At 49.7% G+C, this 25717-nt stretch overlaps 1 protein-coding gene across 1 annotated transcript in view; it reads left to right on the top strand.

Moving 5' to 3' along the window:
* The window catches only part of LOC102557828 (dual specificity protein phosphatase 22-A-like), a 35899-nt gene extending 13695 nt beyond the window's left edge, over positions 1-22204 (top strand). Inside the window, exons 5-8 of the mRNA XM_019488252.2 lie at positions 3352-3401; positions 8717-8791; positions 10172-10343; positions 17887-22204. Of these exons, the coding sequence (XP_019343797.1) occupies positions 3352-3401; positions 8717-8791; positions 10172-10343; positions 17887-18084 (495 nt within the window). The 3' untranslated portion in view covers positions 18085-22204. The remainder of the gene's footprint in view (positions 1-3351; positions 3402-8716; positions 8792-10171; positions 10344-17886) is intronic.
* The last annotated feature ends 3513 nt before the right edge of the window (positions 22205-25717 follow it).

Here is a 25717-nt window from a genome sequence, read left to right as displayed (position 1 = left end):
AAGGGGTTGAGCAACGTGTCAATCACAGAGCGGGGCCAGGAACCACAAACCCAGCGCCGTTCCCATGCAGGGAGCAGCCGGGCCGGTGCCTCCCTTCCTCCGCTCTGGGGGTCCCGGCTCCCGCAGGGAAGAGGGGGCTGTTTGCTGTATGTGGGAGGTGTCACTGGCCTGGACCAGCGTCCAGTTGCAACATCCTCCCTGGCTGGGCTTCGCACTTCGGTGGGAAGCAGGCGTCAGCCGCGCAGCTCCGCGCCTGCGTGTGCCCATCCCACATTGCCTAATGCACCTCGCTCCTGCCTGTCCTGCTTGCCTGACGCTCCCCTCCTGCATGCAGGGCCACGGTCCTGTTGCCACGCACCAGGCCCAGCTCCCGGCTCTGTTAATGCCCCTCATTCCCTGCCCACAGCCCCCTGCCCCTCCAAGCTAAATCTCTGGTCTGCTGCACTGCCAGCGCTCTCCCTCCTGGGTTGCACTCCACCACCCTGGGCTCCCTGCAGTCAGCTCTGTCCATGCCCTGTGGTTCCCTCGAAGTCTGCAGAGGCTGGCAGTCGTGCCAGGGCGGGCAGTGGTTTGGTCCGGAGTAAGGAGTAGGAAACCACTAAACCCCTTGTCCCCGGGCTCCATTGGAGTCTCTCTGCTGGGAGAGGTCAGTTCTCACGCTATGCTGAGGTTTCGGGCAATGCGTGGCTGTGCACTAAGCTCAGCCTGTGCTTTCCAGCTCCTCCATGAGGTTTGGCACGTGTGGGTGGGTGGGGGGTGCTGGGAAACTGCAAGGATGCAAGGCTGGAAGGAAGGAGCCTGCTTTGCAGAGCAACAGAGCTGTCGGCAGGCTGGGCCGTTCAGTCTCGTATCCCGGTCATACCCCTGTTTTTGCTCGTATGCCAATCTCACTCAAACCTGCATTCGTCCTGCTGTCCCAAGCCTGGGCTCCCCTTAGGCAGCGCTGCCAATGCCCCTCAGCTCCGAGCTGTGCCCCAAGCCCCTCACCTCCACCTCCTGGACGTCCACCCCCAACGTGAGAGTCGTGTGGGTCCAGGATCATGCCCAGCAGGTAAGGAGGAGACCGTAAGGTAAGGAGGTCTGACCTGCCCTCTCTGACCTTGGCTTCATCCTGGGGTCAGGGCAGGAGCAATCATGTTTTGCTTCCTCGGTGGACTGCTCCTCGCATCACTTCTTGGAGGTGGGGAGGAGAGGGGGATGTCTCCACCGTGCCGAAGGGGAAGCAGCAGACCTGACTCCCCTCCAGATGTGGGAGGGAAGGTTTGAATTCAGGAGCTCCTGGCTCCCACATCTGTGTTCAGGCCGTGGACTCCCTGTAGCAGTGCCCTTTCTGTTTGGATGCCTCCTGACCCAGCTGCTGGCCTCAAAGGGGCCATGAAACCCAGGTTGTATTTGTCAAGAACTGGGGGGCCATTTCCTTGCTGTGAAGCAACATAACGTCTTCCCCCAGCTGTTCTCATGTCAACAGCTGCTCTATACGAGCACAGCCTGCCCCTCCGCCTGCTTATCTAGAGATACCCACGAGTCTGTATGGAGGTGAAGCTGCTTTGGGGAGGGGGGCAGCTGGTGGAGGGGAGTGCTGCTTCGCACTGCTTGATCCATGACATACAAAAATGCAGTGAATGCATGTAATGAAAGGCTTGAAACAGGACGTGCATGTGGTACCACCCTCTGTCTTCTGCAGGAGACAAGGAATTAGAGCAATGGCTTCTGGCCTAAGACTCATGTTTTCCATGGTCCCTGTTTCAGATATATAGTCCCAAAGCCAGATGCTCCCTGCAAACTTGTGCCAAAGTGCACTGAACCCAAGGGAAGTCTTTCCATTGCCTTCAGCGCACTCAGACTTTTCTGTGTTCTTATGGGGCGCTTGACAAAAATTGCCCCTTTTTTTGCAGTTTAATTGCATCACACTTTACACATACAGGTTTTTATTTTTTTATTTTTTTGCAATTTAAATGAGTTTGTTGCAGTGCAAAAGAAACTGCAGGCTGTAATGCAGTTTATCCCAGACACCCTCAGAGGGACGGGCGAGTGGGAGACTCTCCATGACCCAGGACATTGTTCAGGCAGGATTTCCATCCACTTCACTGGGTAGAAAAATCCCTTTTCTCATTTTAGTGCAGCCCTAAAGGGAGGGAGGCAGCATTGTTTTAAAGAAACGAATAGCAGCGCCCTCCCAACAGCGCAGCATTCCTGATGGATGTGTGTATTTAAATAGCTGAAAGAGGAAATGGCATTTGTGAGAGCAGTTTCCTCCATCCCTGTCGATAGAGCCTCTTCCTGACCAGCATCTGACCCCTCCAGGAGAAATCCATCTATGTCCATTATAGCACACTATCCCCAACTTGAGCCCATGACAGCTCTACATCATGGAGTAGATGGGAACGAACTGTTTTACCCATAGACTCGTAGGGGTGGAAGAGCTGTGTAAGTTCAAGCCCTTGCACAAAAGCAGGAGTTGCCATTCCCAAACCAGCCCAGGGAGATACTCATCCACTCTCTGTTTGAACCACGTGCCCAGACTGCTGAATTCATGGTGTTAGCACAGTTTCAGTGCGTGGCGAAAGCCCCATCTGCAGCCGCAACCGCGATGCACCTGGGCAGGGAGATTGCATTGTGTCGAGGCCCCCGGCCAACTCTTAACCACGGGTTTGTGGGATGCTGAGAGTCTCGTGTGCTTCCTTCAGGTTCACCATGGGAAGCCCAGGATTTCAGAGCTGATACACTGGCTGCATTTCAATTTTTTCCAGGTTAACCCTCAAGCATGTAAAGGAAAGGAAGGCCCTTTTCATTTGAATTAAAGCTGGGCTCACTGTATTATTTGTTAATTCACTCCAGTGGGTGGATGGACCCCTTCATGTCAATGGAAAAAAATCTCTTGGGTTCAGTCCAGCCATGGCTGTGGGTAGCCGGAGGTTAGCAGAATGACCTTGATAGCATTAAGTGATGGACATTGCTTTAAGTCAGGAACAAATACAAATCATGTCAAGCCTGAAGTGGATTTTATGAATGATCTAGTTGACCGAGCCCAGAAAATCAGTGCCAGTTGCTTGGGGAAACCTTTGTATTGGCCGGTCTCTTCTAAGGTTTAGGGGCTGGAAGGGACCTCATGAGACCATGGGGTGCAGTGAATCTGGGTGAATCTGCAACCACTGTAGATCTGGTGTAGTAAGGGGTGGTATGCTGAGGCTATAGGAGCTCCTTTCTCTCTGAAATCAATAGGGAAACTCCTGGGTTTCAGGAGGGTCTGCATTTCATCTCAGGATGGTAGCACTTCGAGTGGGGAGGGCGAGCATTCATCGTTCAAAGCAGCAAAGGGATCTTCATGATGTTACTTTCTTTCTGTGTCAGGACGTGACGTACCTCTGCATATCAGCGTCGGATTCGTCCGCTCAGAACCTGTAAGTCCTCGCTCGCACCAAGCATCAATTTTTAAATCGATGAGAAGTTCACATTTTAATCGCCTCGCTAGCATGATCTCGACATTATGCTGAACTTAAACACAGCCTGCATCGTTTAAGACTGTTAGTCATAATTTTAGATTTGAAACCACACGCCCAGCTGTATACATGCCTGTGCACTCTGGGCTGGTAAAAACACGAAAAAGTAGTTTCCTCAAAAATGTCCAAGTTGTTTCTGTTACACAGGATTCAGAACGGATTCATTTTTCATTTGCTTTAAAATAAAAAGATTGTGGTATTTTGAGGTAGCAGTGATGCTGGAGAAACCTGGCCTGTCTCCAGCCTATGGAGAGCTCACTCACAAGGAGTAGCGGATCTGCTGCCGGGTAACCTGTCCTCAGAAGCATTATTGCCAACAAGAGCAAAATGATTATCAGCGTTTTTGCAAATGAAAACCATCGATAAGCATTTTGATAAAAATAGATAACATTCCCCGTGCACATATTGCAAGTAGTACTGTGAAAAGTCACCGAATATTTCATGAAAAAAGTCAACAGCATTGCCGTTTTGGGTGAAAAATTGTTTCTGAAAAAAAGACTTTTTTTTCCAATGCAAGTGGAGAAATTTGGACTAGTTGTATCAAGTGGTATCTGTAATTGTGAGCATAGAGGCACATGGTTTTCTGTCCTTTACAGAGCCCCATGTCTTCCACCCACAGCGCCGTCCCCTGGAGTACCGATTAGTTTTACTGCCGCAAGGTGCGCACGGCTGACCTCACGGTGTTTCCCAACCAATGGGATGTATCCTACTGGTGGGACGCGAAGGTCGTGTAGGTGGGACTTTTAACGTCCTTCAAAATTTCCATTAACGATTAATGCAATACTAAAATGCATGTAAATGTAAAAATGCACTTCTTGGAAAAAAAGTGGGGTTTTGTTTTTATCATGGTGGGACCAGGGATTTTGGAGAAAATGCTTGGTGGGACGTAAGGTGCAAAAGGTTAAGGGCTGCGGGTCTAGCAGACATAGTAGGTTCCCTCCTATGGACTAATTGTGTCTGTTTGCTCAGCATGAAACCCTCTTTCTCCTTAAAAGCAGGTGCTGGAGCAAAGGTGATGGCATCTTGGACTTCATGCCCCACTTACTTTGCTTTTGGAGTACCATGATGGGGTGTTGTCTGAGGGGGATAGGCACTGACAGGGTCAATATTTGGGAATCTGGGATCTAGGAGCTGCTAGTGCTTTAGACACTGGAGACATTATTGAGTCGAGTCTTTCTCTGAAGGTGATCATGCAACCTGCAATGGGCTGCCTCAGCCATATAGATGTTTAAGATTGTGATTAACATTGGGAGAAAGGTTTGGTAAATGGTCACTTTGCTGAGAAACTGAGTTTTGAAGGCACCTAAATTATTAATGAAACAGGGGTGAGTTTAGAAAATAGTTTCAGATGGAAAAGTGTGTGTGTGTGGGGGGGGGATTTTTGAAAAAAACCCTTCAAAACAGCTTGTTTTAACTGAAGACTTTTGTTCATTTGTTTGAAAGACTCTTGTTTCGGAAATGCCAAAATCTTCTAATTTTTGACATGTTGGAACCTCGGCTTTTCACTCCGAAGTGGCATGTCTTAAAAAGGAAGAAGTAGAAAAGCCAGAAAGAAGAGTTTTGGTAGGATGAAGTGACACAGAAACCAAACAGCATAATGTCGAGATCACGCTAGCAAGGTACTGATTCAGGTCAAATGAAAGCTTTTGGGTCCTCCCACGCCCATTTTTCTGTGCGTTTTTCTTTGTAAAATTTGAGGCTATCCTGTGTTGCTTTGAGCCCAAGTGATATTTCCCTTCGGTTTTCTGGTTCTGCCATCTGACCAAAGAGTCCATTTTCCACCCAGCTCCAGCTGCTACTGTCTTCAGCTGGCTGGAGTATATTAGATGCGATGGAAACCCTTTTGCTCCCTTCCCAGGTGTAGACGGATTACAGCCATGCTCAAGTCCCCTTCAGGGCATGTCAATCTTAGCCAAAGTGTCACCCAAAGCAGTTCTGCTTCTGCTACCCATCCCAGGGGCTTCATCTCTTCAGTCCCCCTTGCTTCTCAGTCTATATGGGCTTTTCTTTAAAGGGAACACCGTACTGTCCAGAAAACTGTGCATTGCTGGCTGGGCCCTTGAAGAGGCAGGCCACCCTATTAATGTCACCCTGGGCACATGCATGTTGTCAGGTCTCCCTATGGCAGGAGTGAAGATCCTGCCATCTCCTCCCAAGATCTGCTCATTTTTATCATCGCAGAAGCACCCCGACATGATGTCAGATTTTCAAGTGGCCTCTTTACTGCTCGTACGTCGCTATGTCCTGAGTGCTAGCGCTGGATTGGAAACTGAATCTTTCGGGGAAAGACATTCCTGTCCCAGTAATACTGCTTGCTCATGTTCCCACTGAGCAGAAGGAGAAGCTTTACAAGAAAAGTCCTTCTTCAGCAAGATTAGGGATTTTTTTTTTTTTTTTAAACTCATCACTGCACTTGTAACATGTCTACGAAGATTTGGCCACAGGAAGGAAGACTTGTTCAACAAGCTATTTTTTGCGCATCGGTTTGTGCCATGGATTTCACAATCCTGGTGAATTTAGAAAGGATTTCTAAGAGAAGCTTAGCACCAGAGACCTTGCCAACGCTGAGCATCCTGCAAGCTGCAAAAAGGACGGTGGGAATCTGTACCTGTTACTGGGCGGTGGCTCAGGAAGAGCATTTGGTCCACGGGGCTGATATTTGGAAGCACAAGGGTGCTGACATGCAAAAGTCAGCAAAAGACGGTTCCCTTGGTGGGGAAGTCAGCACTAGGAGAAAAACCCTAAAGCAAACAGTTTTGCAAACTGTCCTGGCTAGCAGGGCACTTCTGGGGCTGGAGTACTGCAGAGTGGAAAGCCAGAGGTTTCAAAGAACCAAGTACTCCCATAATTACAAGCCTAAGAGTGTTTTTTTTCCCATTACAAGTATAATGGAAAGTATTTAAGAGAAATTCCTATGCGTGTTAGCGCCGGAGAATGACTCACGGAAAATATTGCCCAGTCAGAGAGCGGCTCTAGTGACCTAACGATACAGATCCGTGATGACACGGAAAGACTCAGTCTTCATTCATAGCCTTTGCTTTCCACTTCCTAAGCTGGGATGAGCAGGGAGAGGGGGTGGGTATGACTAAATGGAGCCTGGGTGGAACTGGGGGTCTGTCATGGGTCGGGCTCCCTGGGCCGAGTTAGGTGTTTGGGCAGCATTTGAGTGTGACCCCAGTGTTCGGCCAAGAATGCAAAGGAGCACAGAAAGAAGACCGGCGAGTGATGATAATGCACAACCCCATCCATTTCTATGAGACACATTAGGGGTCAGGACCAAGCAGGGAAATAAGGACAGCGAGAAGGGGCAAAATGCTGAAGAGTGCATGGAAACGCGAAGGCCGGGAGGCAGGAACTAAGAGTTGAGAGCAACTGTTGTTGAGGGCCCAGGATGTTTCCAGCCAGTCGGTGAAAAAGGGGAAAGTGTGTGGATGAGCCGTGTGCCTTTGTTAGATTTGTTCGGAAGAGGAGAGGCTGAAGATCACCGGAGGCTCACGTGCCACCTGCTCTCTCTACTGCCTGCCTGCAAGGGATATGTCTGCAGAGAGCAGGTGGGTCCTGGAGGAATGGTCTCTCCCTGCTTTGGGCACTTGCTGCCTTGTTAAAACACTGTCGGTGCCTAGAGACGTATGATGCAGCCCCCTAAAGTGGGGTAGCTGTTGCCCATCCAGTGATGAGGGACACCTGAAAGATGAGGGATAGGACTGCATTACACCGGTGCACACGTCATCTGTCTGCAACACGCTCTTGGACGGCGCGGAGCTCAGCACCGGGGTGCTGTAGATGGTACAAGGGAAAACCCTGGAGACCCCCAGATCCTGGTGCTAAGCTCTGGAGGAGATGGTTTCTGCCCCAGAGTGCTCCCAGTTATAGGCCAGAGGTGGGAGAAAGCCAGGATAACCACCCTCTGTGTTACAGGTCAGTGCCATCCATACCAGCCCCATGTATGCCACTGCCCTCCAGATCTGCCTCTTGATGCCCTCCTGAAACCATGGTGGGGGGAGAGTAAGTGACTGGACCAAGGTCTCTTAGGGAGGCTGTGGCAGAACCAGGAGCTGACAGCAGGTCTGTGGAGTCCCAGTCTGGTGCGAGGCTATGGTGTAGTGCCCGGGCAGGCAGGTGGGTACCTAGGGACTCCTGGGTTCTCCTCTTGCCTCGGCCCCTTCCTCGCTGTAGATGGGGAAGACTTCTGCCTCAGTTTGCTAACTGCATACAGGGGTTAACTTCATTCTGGCCCCGGCTGGGCCCTGCCTCAGGAACGTAACCCGCTCTCCACATGCAATCATTTGCTTCTTGGCACCAGCCCTGGCCTGCCCCCACTTCCCGGGTCACTCAGGGCTGCGCTTTCTAAGCTGTCCCGTCAAACCTCATCGCCTGTAGCGGGAACAGACTTGTCCACTCTCTTCACAGCTCATTCCTAATAAAGCAAGCCAGCAACCCTCCCCAGGGGAGGTGCTTTCCCGTGCAAACCTGCCGCCTGGGAGAAGTGACAAACCTCTGCTCATGAACAAGCCTTTCCTTCCCATCCCTCGCCGCCTTTGGATCTGGGGGGCTGCATGATGTTGGCTCCATTCATCAACCAGGGCAGAGTTCAGGGCCCAGATCCCCCGCATGGTTGTGGAGTTAAACTTATCCGGATGTGGCTGTCTGGGTGACTGGCCCCTTCCCACGTGTGGGGCAGGAAATCTCTCTAGCAGATGCACCGAACGTGCCCCTCTTGTCCTAGAGGTTAGCTTCATTGCTGAAGTGGTTGAGTACTTAAGCGATGCCCCAAACTGTCATGCTTAAACCCCGCTAATGCACCTGGCCAACATGAACGTGTCCAATCCCCTTTTGAACCTGGTTAAATGACCAGCCTCATCACATCTTGCGCAAGGAGCTCTTTCAAAAGCATCTCGCTGCTCCGCTCTGGACAGCTGGGAAACCCCAAGAAGCCCTGTCCCAGTCACATCCCTTCTCCTTGAGTTTTCTGGTTTTTAGCTTTGAGTCAGAGGACAAGCTCCCAGCCCCTGCCAACAATCCCAGCCACCTACAGCCAACGCAGCTGCAATGGCCTAGCAATTCTAAGAAATTATGTCTCCCAAAGGCTGTCCCCTGCCCTGAGAATTACTTAGTGTTTTTTACTGGGAATCAGAAAGGAGGAGCTTCCTTGAAAACAGTTTGACCCAGATCCACCAGCTCTGCTCTGCCTAACTTTGCCATTTCTCTTCTCCTAGGATACAGCATTTTAAGGAGTGCATCAAATTTATTCACGAATGCCGGCTGCATGGGGGAGGCTGCCTCATTCACTGGTCAGTATTGCCGCCAGCTTCCCCATTTCCTAATGTTCTTCCCTTCTCATCCCCTCCCATTTCTTGTCACTAGCTTTGTTGCTATGACCATCGTGCCAAGAGGACTCAGTCGAGACCTGAACTCCACCACGCTGCACGAGCACACAAGCTAGGAACAGACGTCAAATTATACCCGTGTATCCTGGAACAGAAATCTCCCGGGATTGCCGTGAACACACACCACTCTCCTACTCAGGGTGTAGAGAGCAGCTGAAGGCACTGCCACTTTTCTGCCATTGATTCAATGGTGCAATCCCGGGATGATCATTCAGGTGCACTTTGTGATGTCCTGGGATAAATTTTTAGTACTTCTTATCCCGTGAATCTTTTAAGGATTTGTCTCAGGACAGGGGGCGTGGATGACTGAACAAGTGTGCTTTGTCCTGGCATAAAATGGTTTATACTGGGACAGATTTGATGTCTGTTTGTTGCCATGGAGGAAAAACATCAGAGAGGGGAAGTGGGAGCAAACTCCAGGTCTCCTGAGACCCTGTGCAGTTCCTCCTTCCCCAGGTTAATATGCAGAAGGCTCTCCCGACCCTTGTTTCCATTGCACTGCCTGTAACCATCTCCCCAGTGCACTGGCGTGCTTGCCTCTGCTCTACAGTTTGGACATTTTAGCAGCTGGAGACCACACTGGCTACAGCCATGCCCAGCCCTTCCAGGCTCATTTCCCCAGGGCTTCCACCACCTATCGACTTGGGGTCACGCTGTGGTTTCATGATGCCGATCAAAGTGCAATTCAGCTCACGCTGCTAAGATGAGGCCCAGTTTTGCATCCCAGGCAGGCAACCTGTATGAGGGGTTCATGATTTCTGCCTGAACACTGAGTGCAGCTTTGGGCTTGAATCTTAGCTCTGAGCTGGTCCAAGAGCACGTCCGTGCTTCAGTCACTGCAGCAACTGCAGCTCACGTCCCCAAACCACTAGCAGAGGGGCCACAGCAACAAGGACCCCCCAAGGCTGAGTTAACACTTCACTCCAGTGACTGCCACGTAGGCAGACTCCAAAGCTCAACCCCCTCAACTGGGGCTGGTGCTGAGACTGGCCCCGGATCTTGGCCTGGGTCGATTCAATATATGGGTGCATCCGGGCTGAGCCATGCAAAGCGGAAGGCAAGTTCTGCACTGCTCAGGACTTCAGGATTAGTTCAGGGGATGAAACAGAAAAGAAAACCAAGCCCTGGTATTGAACTGACAGCACTGACAATAGTCCCTAGGCAACGAATTGCCCATTTCTCATGCAACCTGAGTCACCGTGATATGGAAAAGCCTCCCCCGGGCTCGCAACGTACCCACGTGCACTTCTTTTTTTCCCCTTCCCATGTCTCCGGCTATGCCAGCCTGGCTGGGGTTTCCCGCAGCACCACCATCCTGGTGGCGTACCTCATGACCGTGACGGACCTCAGCTGGGAAGAGTGTCTGGCGGCCACCAGAGCGGTCCGCTCCTACGTGAGCCCCAACTTCGGCTTCCAGCAGCAGCTGCAGGAGTACGAGAGGACGCTGCTCAAGGAGGTACGGCCATCTCCGCTTATTCCTGCTGGATTTGCACTTAGCTGGGTGGTGCTCAAAGGCTCCCATTTCCTGGGTGACACAATGGGGCCATGAAAGTGCATGTGCATGTTGTGTCGTTGGCCCTTCCCTCTTGTGCAGAGAAGAGTAGGTTCAGATAACCAGGCAGGAGCTGCAGGAGACGGTGCATGAAGCTCTATTATTCCTTCAGGAAAAAGGAGGCATGAAAGGCCATTCATGACCCATGGTTGCTGCATTCACACAGTGACAGCTTTTTAAGGGTGTAGACCAGGGGCTGGCAACCATGTAGGAGCAGTGGGCCAGATCAGTGCAGCTCTGAAGGTGGGTCACGCTCCCTTTGCCAGCCCATACTGCACAATTGCCACTGGGTGGGCCGGATCCAGCCTGCATGCTGTAGGTTGCCAACCCCTGGTGTAGGTAGATGTAACATTTGTATTGCTATGGAGTGATACTGGTGTAAGGTAGTAGGGTGCAACTGTTAGGTCTGCATGCTCCATCCCAGCGGCAGCAAAACCAATGCAACTTGAATTCCTTTCAGGGTTCAAGTTGCAGTGGTTTAGCTCACCTGTATCAGTAATGGATCAAGCAGACATAACTATGCCACTGCAGCAGAAAATGCATGTTCTCCGAAGGCAACTCCCCCACTTTTCAAAGCACGTGGAAGTTAGGCTGTTGACAGATGAGCCTCAGCTGTGCACACCTGCTGGGTATCATGCCTATATGACTCACGGTCACCCATTGCTTTGTGACAAACCAGAAGCTTCAACTACTGAGCAAACACGGACACGAATTTTGCTTCTGGCTTCCACATGTGCCCATGGCTTTTCCAGGGTTCTTCTGCAATCATAGTGGTTGCCTAAGTTGCACCCATGATAGACCGATGCAGTGTCATCCTGGCTGGGCATCCAAAATGAACCAGGGACTTTTATGCCCACCTTTTTTTAGAGGGTCCCGTCATGTGCGTGACCAAAATTGGCCAGCTTTGCATTCGTACAGTCGTTCGTGGATTGTGCCAGTGCCAAATTCTAGCAGAAGTGCGGGTTTGTGCAGGTTATGATTCCTGGGGATTTAGTCTTTTGTGCAATAATAATAATAAAAAGCCCAAACACATGGCGAGTGAATTGAAGAGGACTGGCTGAGTACTTGGTGGTATCACTTTCTGGTGAGCCCTGTTAGCGGGTTATGGGAGTGACTCGTGAAAATCCAGCATGCACTGCAAATTTCACAGCACATGGAGCTTGAGTATAATTCCAGGAGACATATTAATCCTTCCCTAGAGCAACCAGGGACTGGGCAAAGCCTGTGCAGGAGACAGCCAGAACTAAGACAGTGGGAGTAGGTATTAAGGGTCTTGCCAGGCAGGGCTGTGGTGCTTTGGAGCCTTGGACAGGGTCCCCTATAAGCAGAGCCTCACCTGAAAGCAAATCTCCCACCTCCAGAAAGACTCACTTTTAGGGAGAGATGCATCCTCCCACAAATGAAACAGAGGGCAAGGAATTCACAGAAAGTCGGAAAGCTCCACCACTGCCTGGGCATGCCAGTCTCTGATCTATGAGCTGGGGGCTTTTGCAGAGAGAAGACTAGGCTAAATAGCTCTAACACATGCACACACTTTCATAGTCCATCTGCATCTGGCATGCAATGTTGAGCTGGAATACAGGTCTCTGCACACTGAGGTGGAGGATCTGCTGGCGGGTGCTTGCAGGATTATGGGGCATCTCTCTTGGAACAATGTTTTCCTTGCCTGAATGGTCCCCGTTGGGGCTGAGCATCTCCAAGGCAGAGATGCTCCTCAGGTGGCCCTAGTATGCTCCATGCCAAGTCCCTGGGTACCTGCAGGGGATTTTTTTCTCCTTTCTGAAGGAGCCCTTGTGCCAGCATGTGATACTGCTCTGAATGTCAACAGCTTCCCATCCAGCCCTGGATTCTGTGTAGGCCAACTTCCTTCCTTCTCAGGGCTGCTGGATGCTGGGGTGAGGTCAGGTCCTTCTGAGCCAGCACTGGGTGGGATGGGGTGGGCTGCGGTGTCACATGATGAGCAGCAGCCTGACAGTCACCAGCCCTGATACTTCTGCAGGAAGTCAACCCGATTACAAAACGCACTCCTCCGTGGAGATTCCCTGCGGGGCTTCCCCTGTGTGCACGGCCCCCGCTGGGCTGCAGGGACTGGGAGGCACTTGACAGGACCCAGCCAAGTCCCAGCAGGTCAAGGCGGAAGGGAGAGCCACGCAGGAAAGTTGCTGCGGTGGAGAATCCTCCAAGTTCAGCCAGGTTTTCCAGCTTCGAACAGCGGATGTCATGAGTCAGCTTCCCCCCTCCACTTCCACCCTCAATCTTTGGCTTAAACATCCTGAGATCCCTCATGCTTTGTCTCTGCCTTTGGTCACACCCCGGTCCCTGTTTCCAGCTTTCCTCAACAACATGAGGGTGAGAAACTCCTACACACAGAGAATATATATGGGTGTGTGTGTGTGTGTGTGTGTGTGTATCTATCTATACAGACATACACATGCACACACATACACACACACATATACACACGTATATATACATACACACACATACATACATATATATACATACACATATACATACACACATATACACACGTATACATACATACATGCATACATACACACATACATATACACACACATACACATGTATACATACATACACACATACATATATACACATACACACATATATATACACACATACACATATACATACACACATATACACACATACATACACACACATACATATATACACACATGCATATATACATACACACACATATATACACACGCACATAAATATATACATACATGTATATACACATACACACGCACGCACTGAGTGTATATATACTGAGACTCATATAGTTAATAATCACGTAGCTCCAGGACTTGGGATTTTCCTGCAAGCACCCATTATTGCAAGATCCGTGACAAAACCATGCGAGTTGGCTCCATTGCTCGTCTCGTCTCTGCCAGCTACCTTATCGGAGAACAGCAGGGTGGACGGAGCCAGTCTACTGCATCCTTTTAGGGTAAAAGTTGATTTGAGTGCAGACTGCCAGCGCATATTATGCAGGCTTTCCATGGGATTTTAATAGGGGCGGGAAGCATGAGAGTTCAGGTGAATCCAGACTCCTGGCAGACATGAGAGTGTCCTGCTGGCAGCAGCTGATGCTTCTTGAGTCACTAAGCTAAGAGGATAGGAATAGGATAGCAATTCCAGACTTAGCCTGAAACGACTGCGATACCTCCACTTCTGGCCTGGACAGGCAGGTGAGAAAAGCCTGTTACTTAGGAAAGAGCAAGGTCATGTATGAGGGCACAGTTTGCAACAGTTCTGGGCATTTGGAGTGCAAGCCCCGTTACTGCACGTGTGTGCACAGATCAGGTACATGTGTGCCTATGACTCACTTTACACAAAATTCTCTGCCTTTGTGCAGCTGGTCACAAAAATAAAATTGCATGTGCAACTATGCCTGCATGTGCATGCCTTTAATAGTGGAGCATCGCTGTCTGTATCCATTTGAGTTTGATTGGCTTGTTTTCCTGCTGTGTTGATGGACTAAGAATTGCTCTGCAGCCTGTGGTATTTTATCTCCTGGACAATAGGAGATAACCTGATCTTGCATGAATCAGCCCCAAACATATACACAAATACACAGACAAATAGATCAAATACCCACATGCAAATACAAGGGATGAGAAGGCCCACAGGGGCAGTGGAAGTGTCCTATAAGCTTGACAATCAGTAGGTTGGGTTCTGGCCTCTAGTATCCCTTTCAGTGCCTCAGTTTATGGACTGGGTGTATAAAGCAGCACCCCAGGAGTTAGAGATGGGGAAGACCTGCCGACTGGTGTCACTCCGACTGCTCCAGACCTCAATTAAAAGGAAACTTGGATTTAAGTGGGAGGTACAGCTCCCTAAAACAGCTGGGGGTTAGTGATGGAGGAATGGCAGTGGAAGAGGCTAGCTAGATGAAGCAGGAAGGGAGGAGCTGGTGATGGATGCACTTATAAAAGGAAGTAGCCAAGTGCAGGACAGAAAACACTCGGGCGGGGAAGAGAACAAGCCAGAAATACCCAGTGGTCACGATAGACCTCACGTGGAGAATACCTCCGCCTCCCACATAGGGAGGTTCATCCAGATGGCACCAATTCCAGATGATCCTGTGCCTCTTGCACCATACCTGGTGCTCAGGCCTGTGGGAGGGCTAGAGAAAAATGCAGTCCTAAAAAGGGAGGCAGCTAAGTGGGCTGGGACGGGGGTGGGGGAAGTGGGTGCAGGCTGGATGAAGTGGGTGTGAAATGCATCTTAGTTGTCCCTGGGTGCAGAGAGAGTTTTCCCTGTGAGTCAGACCCCGTCTTTTGTGGCTGGCTTTCACTTTCCCCTTTCCGTAAGTCAGAGTCAGCACCCGGGCTAGGGCTCCCGGGGAGGGGGAGCTGAAACTTGGCCTTGCAGGCTGGTGCTTGTTCCTGCTGTGGAGGTGGCTCCCCTGGGCTTGCCATTCATGCCCGACGAGCGACTGGCAATGCACCTGTGCGAAGGGAGCCTGGCGGTGCAGAGACCTGCCGATGCTGCTGCAATGTGAATGCCCCGTCGGTGCCCAGAGCAGACCCAGGAGGTATCTGGGTGCCACCAGCTAGAGAACAGGAGCAGCAGGTGCCTCAGCACCTGGAGTATTGGGTCATGTGGGGATGAGGGCTGCTCCTTTATAGCTGAGCTTTGATGACAATATGCAGGGATAGGAACTGGCAGTGAGTTTCTTTCTGGGAAATCCCTCTCGGCAAGCCACAGCCAGGCTGTTTATTAGTACAGGCTCCCTGCCAGCTCCCTTTCCGCTGCTCGCTCCCTTGTCCTATTGCCCTTTCCACTCCTGTGGAGCAGCTGAACTCTTACCACCAGTGTGGAATCAGAGAAAATCAGGGTTGGGAGGGAGCTCAGGAGGTCACATCTAGTCTAACTCCCTGCTCCAAACAGGACCAGCCCCAGCTACATCATCCCAGACAAGGCTTTGTCAAGCTGGGTTTTAAAAACCTCCAAGGATGGAGACTCCACAGTCTGTCTGCAGAGCCTGTTCAGGTGCTTCACCACCCTCCTAGTGAGACAGTTTTTCCTAATATCCAACCTCAACTTTTCTTGCTGCAGCTTGAACCCATTGCTCCTTGTCCTGTCATCTGCCCCCACTGAGAACAACTCCATCCTCTTTGCAACTGCCCTGCAGGAAGTTGAAGGCTATTATTAAACCCTCCCTCAGTCAGTCTTCTCTTTTCCAGTCTCAGTAAGCCAGTTCCCTCAACCTCTTCTCATAAGCCAGGTGCCCCAGCCCATGAACCATTTTCATTGCCCTCCGCTGGACTCTCTCCAGTTTGTCCACATCCTTTCTGTAGTGGGGGATGCACAACTGGACCCAGGACTCCAGATGTGACCTCCCCAGTGTAGAATAGAGGAGAAGAATCACTTCCCTTGACCTGCTAGCAATTCTCCTACTAGTGCAGCTCAGGATGCCCTTAGCCTTTTTTGCAACAAGGACACACTGTCAGCTCCTATCCATCTTACTGTCTGCTGTCACCCCCAGTGCAGGATGCTCCCACTGTACAGGCCAAATGCAAGGTCAAGGAGACCCCAAGTAGGTTTGCACAGCAAATCCTTCCAAGGTCTTGTTTCATGAGCTCCTATAAAAACCTCTGTGCAGAAGACCAGGCATCATAATATCAGACCTGCTAGTCCCATCCCGCTGGAATCAGTCAGTGGAACCAGAGAGCTAAACCGGTATAAGCCCCGAACATATACGCATATACATAATATCCTCTGCAAACAAGGGGGGAGCGAGATCTGTGGGATTTCAGTGCACCGTTTGCTTGAGGCCGACTCCAGTTTGCGGGGGAGTCGATCCGGTGATCCTATAGGATTCCCCTGCCGATGTGCTGTTTCCTAGCACGGAAATGGAGCTATTGTGAGTCTTCCTGGTTCACGGCAGCGAGCGCACACTAGATGCAGCGGGCTCTGCAGCTGGCAAGTGATTCGAACTGGAAACACAGAAATTCCCAATGGAAAGTCCCGGGATGTTGGCGGAAGCTACCCATTCAAGAGCTAAGCTTGGGGGCACCCTTCGTGGTCAGAAAGGGAGTGGATGGGGGTGGAGAGCTTTCCTTGGGCAGACACGGAGTTGCAGAAGAGAAATACCGCAAAGGATTCGGCCTCAACCTTCTTCCCTGTCCAGCTTCACACCTAGGTTTTCTCATGACCATGCCCCATCCCACCGGCTCGCAGTCCTGTTCCCATATTTCTCCTGTGGCCACTACAAAGCTTAGTTTAGTCGAATTATTTGTAGTGTGTAGACACCAGGGCTTCATTGTGTGAGACAGCCTTTGCCCTGAAGAGATTATAGTCTGGATTACACCGGGAGTTTCAAGGAGCATAGGGGACATTGGAGTTGCTTTTGTGGGTCCAAGCCCTGACCCATCCCTGCCATCCAGTCTCCTCCAGGAGGAAGTTTCAAGGTTTCTCAGACACTTGGCCATGACGTGTGCAGAACCTGTGCAGCTATACCTTTAGACATAGCTGTCCACACGCTGTCTCCTTCCTGTCGTGACCTGGCCGGGAGAATAATGTGCATGTCCCAAGGGGTCACATTAGCCATGCTCTGTTTTCCAACTACCCCCGAATCTCAGCCCAAATCCAGTTGGCCATATTTTTTACGATGGGCTGGTGATACCGATAAGACATCAATTCGGCAGAGCATGCAGTGATGCTGGTTGTCCAAGTTCCCATCCACAAAAGACACGAGGTCACGCCGCGGCATTAGAAAGAGCAGGAACTTCAGAAGTGTCTCGGGCCTAAAAGTGCAGAACAGCGTCGCACTGTTGTGATATGAAGCAGATGCACGAGCAAGAGCAAGTGTGGTTACACAACTCCATCTGTGCTATGATTAGCGCTGCTGAACAGTTTGTCGCACTGCCTCTCCTGCTATGTTCAGCAGAAATGGTACTGAGCTTTTCTGCTCCTGCCTCAGCTGTCCTGAAAAGGGAGGGCAGTTCTTTTTTGAGTTGGAAATTTCTGGTTTCAAGCTTTGAAATGCAGCTGAGGACAGGTCTGCCGGGCAGACTCCCCACCCCCCGTGGCAGCACCCTCGAGCGTATTGCAACAGGTACACATGTCTAGTGTCTCGCTAGCTATGTGTGTGTGTAACTGGACATGTGGATGCAGTATCCGTGTGCACAAATTAGGCTCACAGGGGTGGATACAAAGGGGTCCTTTAAATATTTTATGACCTTAGGCCGCACCCTGAGCCCCTCTGCTCTCACAGGACAAAGTTTTACTATCCCTGTAGTGAAAGCATGCATAGAAACAAGCCCGATTTCATTTGGCATTGCAAGAATTCGAGGTAGAATAGGGAACAGGTTGTCTTTCTGCAAGCACAACTGCTCATCTAACAAAAAAAAAGAGCTCTTTTGCATCTCCTCCGTGGCATTCACAACTCATTTTGGTTTTGTCCTGGCAGTACCGAGCCTGGATTCGATGCGAGTATGGCAGGAACCCGTTTAATGACCAAGAGGAGCTTCGGCGCTTGCTTGTGCAGCAGGAAGAGAAGCAGAGGTCACAGAGAACAGTTGATCACTGGCTCAATGCTCCCGAACCCACGTACTCCCTGCCTTACAATGCCTATGGTACCAGCAGAAACAGGTGGATGAATAGATAAGAAAAGACTTGCTAAGACATTATCCCTGCTGGGGTGGAAGACTCTGTGTTGGTCTTTGTGTGAGGAATTGCTTTGATATTTGTGTGTAGGGCGGAGAGCTAGCCGAATGCCACCTGCTCAGCCGGGCTGCTGGGATCTAGCCGTAAAAGCAGAGGATGGAGGTCGGCATTTCGGGGTTCTGCTCCCAGCTCTGCCACTGCCTCAGTGTGTGACCCCAGGCAAATCCCTTTCTCCTTCTGTGCCTCTGCTTGCCCATGTACAAAATCTCTCAGGGGCGTGGAGAGACATCACTAATTACCAGCAGCAAAGGTGCTTTGAGAGCCTTGGAGGAACAAAGCTGTGGAAGCGAACATCTTGATATTAGTGGACTGGCCCTTTGGTCGTGAATCTTTTAGCCTGATGGTGCCCATTGGTCCCCTTCTGATCTGCACTTGCCATGCGGTGGTATGAAGGGCATCGTGGCTATTACACATGCTGGGCCCAATTCACTGCTGGGAGAAGCAGGCACCATGCCATTGAACTCAAGGGAGGTGTGCCTATTCATCCTACCAGACTAGATCTACCCTACAAATTGTTGTCAGGGCACTGGGTTGCAGTCAGAACATGGGCAATAGCTACTGAAAACCCAGCTAGGTCTTCATCGACCACCAGGTCTTCATTGCTTTCCTAGTATTCGCAGCGCTGTATCAGGCAATGTACCAATCCACCCATGCCCTGGCTTTCCTAGTCCTTGCAGCGCTGTATCAGGCAGTGGAAGCCAGAGGTAGGCGAGTCCTGCTATCGCCTCTCTTTCCCACTTGCCCAATATTTTGCCAAGGCAGGTTCACTAAAGCTGGAGGGAATTTGGTTTTAAGATACTTGAGCAGGAGGTTTCTGGAGCTGGACTGTGCCCTCCAAGGATACTGGGGGACTTATCTGAATAATTGTTCAGCAGAAGAGATGAGGCAAGCATAACCCGAGCCCGTGTCCCAATGGATCTCACTGACAGGTGACTTCTCTATCCGGCCTGCCTGTTTTTGTGATCCATTTCTTCTCCCCCTTGGGCCACCCCAAAGACTCTTTCCTTCCTTGGTGTTTTCACCCTAAATGTCTGATGACCCCCTTGGACTTTCTGGCCTCGGGCCTCTCCCTTGCCCACACCTGTGCATCAAAATCATAGAAGTGCAGGGCTGGAAGGGAGATGGTCTAGTCCAGGGGTGGCCAGCCTGCAGCACGTATGCCACAAGTAGCATGGGCAGCCCCTGTGCATGGTACACAGCAGATCAGGGGAAACAGTGGCAGAGTGGCAGGGAGCAGAAAGCAGAGCAGCAGATGGAACAGGAAGCCTAGGGCAGGGAGCAGAAAGCAAAGCTGCGGATCAGGTAGGGAGTCGAAAGCAGAGCAGCAGATCAGGTAGGGGAAGGGGATCAGATTCCCCTGCACCTCAGTATCTAACCTCACTGCACATGAAGCCAGTTACTACTTCTGTGACCCTCAAAAGACTCAAAGAGTAATTTGATTACTGCCATCTTTGTAACAACCTTTTACATACTAGAAGCCTATTGTCATTCTCTCCCCCAAGTCATGTCCTTTCTAGATGAAGCAAAGCCAGTTCCTCCAGCCTGTCCTCAACGTACTTGCATTGCATTGATGTTCCCTTATGGCATGGCTAGGGTTGCACCATGCCTTGGGATGTCTGCTGCTTTGGCCGCTTAGAGTATGGGAAGACCTTGAATTCACTCCATTTGCCCGTTTTGCTCCAGGAAACATGAACGGGGTGCCAAGGGACAGCATGGGGGAAGCCTGCCCCGTCATAGCTTGCACTCCTGTCCCTAATTGCACGGCCATCACAGGAGTTTGTCTAGAACAAACAGCTCAGTGCACTGATTTCTTTAACCCAGATGGGCTCAGATTGTGTGTGATGCCAAGACCCCTTGGCCTAACTCGGGTAGCAGAAAGGGACTTTAAAATAAGAGCAAACACAGCAAACTGGGAACAAATTTAATTAGTGTCCACCCAGCCTAAGGCCCTTTTTACATTTCCAGGTAAATCCAGTGCAAACAGGCCCAGAGGTCTTCAAATCATTGTAAAGGCCTAGCAGGAAACAATTGTTTCGGGTGCTGTGATATTGAAAAGCAATTGCCAACAAAACAGTCAGTGAGGCCTTGATTAGAACAGCACTTAAGCAGATGAATTGTTTAATTGAGTTAATCGGGACTGCAGTCCCTTGGGCTGAGAAAAGGCTATCAGGACTGGGTACTTGCCTAAACACAGTGCAAACAATAACAGGAAGAGCCTGCCTAAATGTTTTACATCTCATTAAGGCACCAGATCTTGTTTCTCAGAGGGCCTCATGTTTCTATTAGTAGTCTTGAAATTGCCTGGGCCTAGTCAGCTCCAGGCAGCTTTAGAAGCCTTAAAATTCAGCCTTCAGATGATACAGGCCACATCTACATGTGCATTAATGTACTTTAGTTAATACGCATTAAATCTAGTAACTCCAGGCATTTTTGCACGTGTAAGCGCTGCAGTCCTGGGCACTTTGAAAAGTGCCTGGAGCTGCGACGCTTGCATTTGTATAAGTGGCAAAATGTGCGTCAGCGCTGAAGAAGTGGTGGCACCACGCTTTTGAACCAAAACTCATTGGAGGTGCTTTAGTTCAAAAGCACACCGCCATCATTTTCTATGCGCTGACACGCATTTTGGCACTTGTACAACTGCATGTGGTGCAGCACAGTTTGAATCAGCTTGTGTGCGGAGCGGACTCGATTAATCGAGTCTGCTGCGAAGCAGTGGATCTCTGGTGTGTCGTAGAGTAAAAAAGTCTGTGTATAAATGCCCTCCATTGGGGGTACTAGGAACATGTGCACTAGCCTGTCTTAATACGCATTAACTAAAGAGCCCAGGGCATTTATGGATGTGCTCTGGGAGGCGGAGGGCACTTCAGTTAGTGAGTCACGCTAATTAAAAGTGCCCAAGTGTCACGTGTATCAATGTTCCCAGGCTGAAAAATGGCAGCGGGGAGCTTTGAACTAAAGCTCATCAAACAGGCTTTAATTCAAAGTGCTGGATTTACAGCATGTCAGAGCAGCCTTGCTGCACGTCCATAGGAGCCCAAAGTTTTTAAGTAACGCTTAATGCTTATAGTCTATTTTAATGTACATTAACTAAAACATCTACACATGCATTAATGTGCTTTAGTTAGTACGCATTAAATCCAGTACCACCATTGTGAGGTACTAAGAAAATGTGCATTATCTTATTTTAATGCACTTTAAATAGCACGGGTTTTTAGTGATGCTTTAATGCACATTTAGATAGGCTAATGCACATTAAAGTGCATGTGTAGATGCACCCCACCATTTTAGTGACATGTTAAGGCACATTAAAATAGGCTAATGCATATTAAATCACGTGTCAATACACTCAGTGTTAAACTGCACACAGCTACCTTACAAACTAGATATGTAGATAATGGGGTCAAAGTGTTTCTATGCATTTAAATGCACTTAACCATGCCTAATGCACGTCTGTTCCAATGTAAATATTAGGCAAACATCTGGAACGGGTGTCCTGTTTTGCAGTTACATGAATTATGCACTTTTCCATGGATACATAGAATGGAGTACACTATATTCCCATATTTACAGTTAGGTACTGCTTAAATAACAGCTTCTTGAACTGTGGCTTCAGAGTTTGCCTGAGAAAGATAGGATCAGACATGAGGTGGCTATCTATATTTATATCCAACATAAGATTATGGAAGACAAAGCATGGAAATACAACTTAACCCCAAAGAATGACCAACCCTATGTTGTCATTTGTGCTGTTTCCTTGCTGACACTACAGGCTTCTGTAATGACTTAAAATGCAAACATCATTTCCATCCATCCACATACTTATTTGAACATAAGCGTCAGAGCCTCTGGAAAATGTAAAAAACACACGATATTTTTATCCTTCATCAAAAAAATGCTATAAATATCTTTCGTGAATTCTCAGAACTGTAATACCAGATGCCATCTTTTCTCAGAAAAAAAAGGATGTTTAAAATATGTCACAATTCAGTTGATTGTAGTTTCTGGGCCCTGGAGTGTGTTGAGTGTGGTGGAGTGGCAGACAACCAGATAAATATTTACGTTGATAGTAGAATAAAAAAAGAAATTTGCTACAAATGGGGAATTCCTGTTCTTCATATTTGCTGGGGATAAATTTACTCTGGATGCAACTTCACTGGAATCAGAGGCATGGTGCGATTGCTGGTGTCTTGCATGTAGAGGGCCACAGTCAAAATGAAATGATGAGTTCATTTAAAAAGGCCCATCTTTGGAGTTTAGCCAATATCAAAGGAAATCCTAACAAATCCTGATGGAGCATCTCAGCTTCTTTTTCTACTCATCTTATCCGTGCATTGCTCCCTAGCCTTCACAGCAGAGGGCTGATAACCAGCAGAAGAAAGTACCTGCAGCCTGCCCTACCTGGGAATGCACCCCTCATTAGTATTTATGACGGTTAAATTAACTAATGCGGATTGAATGGATAGAGAGGAAGTCAAGCAGACTCATAGATATTGCATCTAATAAACTTGGTTAATCTTTTAGGAAGCAGAACATGGAACTTGTGAATAGGAAAAGAGAAGAGAGTTGGTTTCTGGTGTTAATAGGAAGTCATAGTAGATATGTGATAAGCAGAGATTACATGTGCGTTAGGTGTTAGGAGTTCCCACAGCCAAGCCTAGAGCCGATTGCTGCAATATCCCTCCATTGCTCGCTTATCGGGGGCTGTAACACGGGGCCTTTCTGAACGCCATAGGTGTGCGAACGCAGGAGTGATCAGCTCTTCCACATGCTTGTGAGTGACAAGCCGTGCTATTTAGGATATACTTCTCTATAAAGCCAGCATCAGGTCTGGGATTTGATCTATGACGATGCTACAGGGTACCAACAGTCTCTGAGTGCATATTACAACATGGGTTGGGCCTCAGCTGGAGTACCCTGTCCGGTCCGAGGCACCACACCTCCAGAAAAACACGGATCAACTCAAGAGAGTCCAGAGATCAAGCAAGATAGCCCAGCAAGCATGACCTATGAAGAAAGATCGAAAGAGCTGGGCTAGTTTAGTTTAGCAAAGACTGACAGTAATGGCCTTCAAATGGGTTGCAGATTACTTTAAAGTACCCGGCTTTGACTTGTTCCTCCTGGCCCCAGGATATCATATGAGAAATATTTGGCTTAAAATGTAGCAATGGTGACGTCGATCGGACCCGAAGGAAAACATATGAAACCATAAGGTCAGCTAAACACCGGAGAGGTTGTGGACTCTCCATCACTGGAGGGTTTTAAGCACAGTTTAGACAAACCTTGAGCACATATTGACAAATTAGCAGCAGCACGATGCTGGCTGCTGTGGTCCTCCTGATTTACCTGGGGTATGTCTTGGGCCTGGCAAAATATTGGGCATGGGCAATATGATGCCGTGGCAAAATATTGGGCAAGTGGGAAAGAGAGGCTATAGCAGGACTCGCCTACCTCTGGCTTCCACAACCTGTGTCAGGGGTGACTGAGTAGTTTTGCTAAGAGGGTTTGTCTGGGGTGGTTTGGGCAGGGACGGTCCTGCCTCAGGCAGGGGGTTGGACTAGATGATCCCTATTGCAGCCCCACTGCTCTACGATTATATGAACCCTGCCAGGAATAGTTTAGCTGACCCTCTCTCTGGGGTAGGAGGGATGCATTACATTAGCTGACCTCTTGAGGACCCTTATCATTGGGTGATTCTTTGGAAACGGCGATCCTACATTTAAAAACCAGCGTCGTGAACTAGGAGGATGCCACCATCAGCGGTGTTACTAAACTCCAGGTACTAAGACTGTCCAGAAACACCCCATCCCCATACCTTCTCTCATGTATGCAACGTTGCCTTTTTGTCCAGGACACTGCCGGGTTACCCCAAGACTTACGACCCATTCATCCTTCTGAGTGCTGGTGGATGGGCACGATTCAGAGTTTTACTTCCTACACATAAGGGAACATAGCGATTGAGGTTGGGGGGGTGGTGACATTTTACATGAAAAACAGAGTCTCTCTTTTCTAGTGAGGATTTTCTTAAACCAAGTGGCGTGACATCTTCTATAATTTGGGTCCAGTCAGTAGGTGTCACCACATACATGAGAAGAGCTGTCTGCAAGCTCAAGGCCTGGAAACTTTCGAGATTGAGCAGGATGCTTCTGATTGTAGGTTGGAGCCTGCAGAAGCGGTGGGTGATTGGACACCTTTAATAATCAAGGTTTCTGGGGGCTGACCCGGTGGCGTGTGGGACTCTCCGTTCTGATTGACTTCCCAGTGCAGCTGCTAGCAACCTTTTCCAGCCACGAGCTCAGTCCAGCACGGGCCGCATGGCTTCTGGGGCAAGTCACTAGCAGGGGGATTTCCTTGTGCCCATGCTGGGCCAGGCAAGTGGGAGCTGCACCTGTGCTGCTGCCACTTCCCCCAGTGCCTCACTCTGTCACGGGGCACGGCCACTGCTGCCAGCTGGTGGGAAACCAGGAGGTGAGGAGCAGTGAGGTGGCAACAGCGTGGTGGACACAGCATCCAGCTGCCTGGCCCTGGCATAGCTCCCACAGGCACACTTTGCGGTTGGATTTGGGGATGCCAGGGGAGAAGCACCAACAGCAATGGCTGGAAGTTGCCCATGCCAACCCTGGCACAGCTCCCTGCTGCTTAGCCCTGGGGATGGGCATAGGCAAAGCCCTCGGGGTCTGCAGAGCAGATCAGTGACTTGGTGACCCCCCCCACCTGCCTTAGGGCACCAGGGGCACTCAGCAACTTGGAGGATCATTGCATTTTTTTAACTGTATTTTATTGCCTCTTATGCATTTCCTGGGCCATCCCAGCTCCAGCAGCGCTCTGACCCAGCTACTCTGACCGCACATCCTTTAATTAGCTGTATTCAACATGTTGCCTCTTGTGTGTTTGGAATTCATGTAGTCGACACACAGACGGGCACGTTAGTATTTACACACCGGGGAAGGTGTTTGCTTAAGAGACATTTTTGGCAACTCCATTTGCCCAAGAACTTGTTCTCTTGGGTTACTTAAGCCATTGCCAGCTACTGATGGGAAAGCTGGTGGGCATTTCTCAAGTGCATGTGCTATGGTTTCAGGCATGACGACAGTGCCGATGGGCATTGGAGCAGTATGGGAGAGCCTGGCCGGAAGGAAATGTGCAAAAGGGGATTTTGTGGGGGAGGCTATTAGCTGACAGCCAGCCAGGGGTCACTTTTTTTCTCCAAGTTATTACCACTTCCAGTCAGGCCACCACTAAACTAGAAAAAACACTTGGCTCTGATTTCACATACCCCAGGGTGATTGCATCGAGTGCAGTCAAGCTCTCCTGATTTAGGGCAAGGTGGGAGCACAGGTTGCAGGTCTGTGCCTGTCTGGTAGGGACGTTAGGGCCAGGACTGTCTTCTGGTCCGTGTTTGCGCAGTGCTTAGTGCAACGGGGCCCTGATCCTGGCCGGGAACTCAGTTGCTACTGTACTATATTAAATACCTTTTATTAACAATGATGAGAAAGCTTCCACGGTGGTTTATGGAAGAGCTGAGTTTCTCAGGGCTGAGCTGAATGTGGATGATGGCAAAGCTGAATGCCTCGCTA

This window comes from Alligator mississippiensis, chromosome 10 (assembly GCF_030867095.1).
Source record: "Alligator mississippiensis isolate rAllMis1 chromosome 10, rAllMis1, whole genome shotgun sequence".
Taxonomy (NCBI): Eukaryota; Metazoa; Chordata; order Crocodylia; family Alligatoridae; genus Alligator; species Alligator mississippiensis.
This window is presented reverse-complemented; position numbering and strand designations above follow the sequence as displayed.